The following is a 3,350-nucleotide window of genomic DNA, read 5'->3' as shown; positions in this document are numbered from 1 at the left end:
TACCCTCGCCTCCGAGGGTACCTAATTCTCACTTATGCCCTGTTTGAACATAGCTTGGCAAACAGATTTTTCACCGTTGACCCAGCAAGCAAACAGCGGGGACATAGTAGGAAAATTTTCAAGCTCAGAGCACATACATTCATTAGACAAAAATTTTTTCCCATTTCGGGTAGTAGCTGCGCTGGATGACCTTCCCCCGTCGGTTGTCCACGCTCCTTCTAGAATCCAGTTTATAGCATTATTAGTTATTTATTTATGCGATTCCTCGCACTGGCAAACATTCTGCCCCGCGCTGAGAACGTAAAAAGCAGTGCTACACCTTTGCTTACTTGTGCGTTTCAGTCGAACGCCAGCCGCTGACCGACAAGAACGAAGCAGACCTGAGAATCTTTGGCAAATGCCTTGATCCTGCGTATCAACCCGTGAGTCCGTGAATCTGTGAATCCATGATTGGCTGGCATTCTGACCAACCAGAGCATACCTTCGTTGTGTCCGTAGCCCGCACGTGACTCGTTCTTCAAATTGGCATGCTGTTCGGCTATTGTGGCTGGCCCGCCTCCGGACTGTGCTTCCATATACTAATTATGAACGTCTTCCCTAACTTGAAAACTGCCTTTGACTTTGTAGACACTCAGGCACAATGCTGGTGTCCGTTGAGCGGAAGTGCTTCCTATAACCTCTCGACTGAGCAGTGCTACACCCTTTTTTCACTTGTGCCTTCCAGGTGAACGACAGCCACTGACCGACAAGAACAAAACCGACCCGGGAAACTTGGGCAAAAGCCTCGATCCTGTGTATCAATCCGTGAATCCGTGAAAAACCATCTCTATGGCGCAGTGCGCCATTTCTCGCGAACGTTTGAGTGTGGTCCACGGTGAACTCTCATCTGAGTTCACCACATCAATTGGTGCCTGACAGGGCAGCCTTTCAACTTTCCTTTCAGACTGCGTGGTTGACACGATAATGGAAGACTCATTATCAGCCTCTAATGCCTGTGGGGTCGAACTGCTTCGGGGGCGTCCGCTCACAGATATCGGGTACGCAGACGACATAACTCTTCTTGGTTCTGACTTTGTGGTTATTCAAGCAATACTGAATAAAATAAATACTTCCGCCTCACGGTTTGATATGCGCTTCACACCTGTAAATTGTAAAGTTCTACTGAAAGACTGGGTGGGGTCAAACCTTAATCTCGTGCTTGCTGATAAGCCGATTGAGGTAGCAGACAGATTTATGTGCCTGGGCAGCTATATCAGTCCCGGTGGTCTCGCGAAAGACGGTATTTCCATCCGGATTGGGAAGGCCAGAGCGCTTTTGTGAACTTGCGTGACCTGTGGCACAGGCGTGACACCAGCTTATCCGTCAAGGTCGAGTGCTGCGGTGCGCTACATATTACTGTACAAGTCATAAACCTTGCCACTGCGCGCCGATGATGTCAAAAGTCTTTCAGTGTTTGACCATCGATGTCTTGGGTGCGTTTCCCGAATGTGGCGGGAAGACCGGACCAGTAATGCTGATGTATGTCGGATGGTATTCGGAAGAAATAACTCACCCTCGATAAATGAGCTGATCACACTGTGTAGGTGTCGCCGGCTTGGCTAGGTGTCCCGTATGTCGGTTGACCAATTCTGTCGGACTCTTTTCGTACAACCACGTGGAAGGGTGTAAGCGGGCCAAGAGAGTCAAGCAGAGACTTGGCAGCGAAGTTCCAAAACCATTACTAGCAAATTCAGCTGTGCCGGTCATTGCTGTTTCCAGAGTTGGGACACATCTCTAGCTAGATACGTTTTCTGACAGCCCGGTCGTGCCCTGAATGCCGCTCAGGAATTCAAGTTATTGCCTCCTCGCTGTGCTCAACTTACATCTTGATTTCGTTTGTGTGGGTCTAGATGCAAACCATCTTGGGGTCCTCACGCGTGTTACTTTTCTGTCCCGAATATGTCCATACTGGGGTTCGGTCGACCAAACTGATAGCTTTAGTAGCAATATTGAAGCCACCCAGTCGATGGAGTTGTGAAACGTCACCTAGAGAGTTAGCTAATTTGTGATAAAAGTTGTGCGACTTCTTTGTGGGTATCAATCACACATGGTTTTGTGTGCATGGAGTAGACCCTGCATCCATGTTGTTCAGGCTCTGAACGGCTAGGGATGAAATTAATTGCTGACATCGTCTCATCTGGTCTTCTAGGACTTGTTTACTTCTCCTGCTTAGGTTGGCTCTCTGACAATATGCCAGCCATCGTACAACCATAGATTGGAGAATTCATGGTGGTACGGCAGTGAAAAAGCAGAGTTCTCATATGGTGTTGTCGTCGTGATGGCGATTTCTATCAGAAGCAGTTTTGCTGACACACCCAACCTTCAGGCGAATGTGACTCACTTCTGCTCATGACAATAGGCCTGTTTTATCAGTAGTATTTTTCTGTTTTTTTTCCAGCCACAACGGCTTCCTTCTTCGGATCTACACTATTCTGACAAATATGGACACTTCCGGTTCTGGGCTCAATCTAAACTCGTTGACCAGCGCTCAGAAGGAGCAACTCATGGAACAAATGAAGGCCGAGGTTGCGTTGGCAAGCGCACAAGAGCTTTTACAGGTAAGCGTTCATATTACTTAACTCCTTCCACTTCGCCAGCGAATGTCCGATAAGTGCTTTGAGAAGTGTGTTCCAAAACCCGGCGTGAGTCTGGATAACTCGGAACAGGTTTGTTCATGAAGCTGTTAATCACCCTCTTCCTTTCCACCCAGAAGTGTGTTGGAATGTGCATGGATCGTTACGTTGACGCATGGAACCTTGTTTCCCGAACATTCGCCGCCCGAGTGCGGCGCGAAGCCGAAAAAATGTAGCCCAGGATACATCACTCCTTACCCTAGCCTGTAAATATTTACATGCAATCTAGAGTCTTTCGTGATCGCTGCGTTTTGTCCATAATTCCATCAGCTGGGACAGAGGCGTTAGTCGTTTCAAACTTTGCTTTGGCCTCCCACCCCTTTGTGTGCGATTTACCTTGGAAGGGTTTTATTACGGCAGTGAAGCATCAGTGTTGAACACTGATGTCATGCTGTCAATGATGGTGATGATGATGATGATGATACATTGGAAGGTTCCCATGTTCTCTAGTTTCATCGAGTTTATCAGGTTTCAGGAGGCTGATCAGTTACAATTGTATTGCGCACTTGTTTGATTGTATTCATGCTTTTGAACTGATGCCCCTGATGCAAACAAGTGGACAAACAAGGTGGTGACATGAAAGGTGTACTCCTTTCCCGACAAATTACTGCAGCGATGAATTGTAATTCTCCCGCGTCCGAAATGTTAAGCCATACGAGGAGTCTATTCAAAAGCTTG

At 47.5% G+C, this 3,350-nt stretch overlaps 1 protein-coding gene across 1 annotated transcript in view; it reads left to right on the top strand.

The window, feature by feature from the left end:
* Positions 1-2,438: 2,438 nt before the first annotated feature.
* Positions 2,439-3,350, top strand: part of T265_11340 (hypothetical protein) — a gene marked incomplete at both ends in the record, with an annotated part of 2,804 nt that continues 1,892 nt past the window's right edge. Inside the window, 2 exons of the mRNA XM_009177971.1 lie at positions 2,439-2,597; positions 2,637-2,705. Coding sequence (XP_009176235.1) covers positions 2,481-2,597; positions 2,637-2,705 — 186 coding nt within the window. The remainder of the gene's footprint in view (positions 2,598-2,636; positions 2,706-3,350) is intronic.

The sequence above is a fragment of the Opisthorchis viverrini genome (genome assembly GCF_000715545.1).
Source record: "Opisthorchis viverrini unplaced genomic scaffold opera_v5_476, whole genome shotgun sequence".
NCBI classification, from domain to species: Eukaryota; Metazoa; Platyhelminthes; class Trematoda; order Opisthorchiida; family Opisthorchiidae; genus Opisthorchis; species Opisthorchis viverrini.
This window is presented reverse-complemented; position numbering and strand designations above follow the sequence as displayed.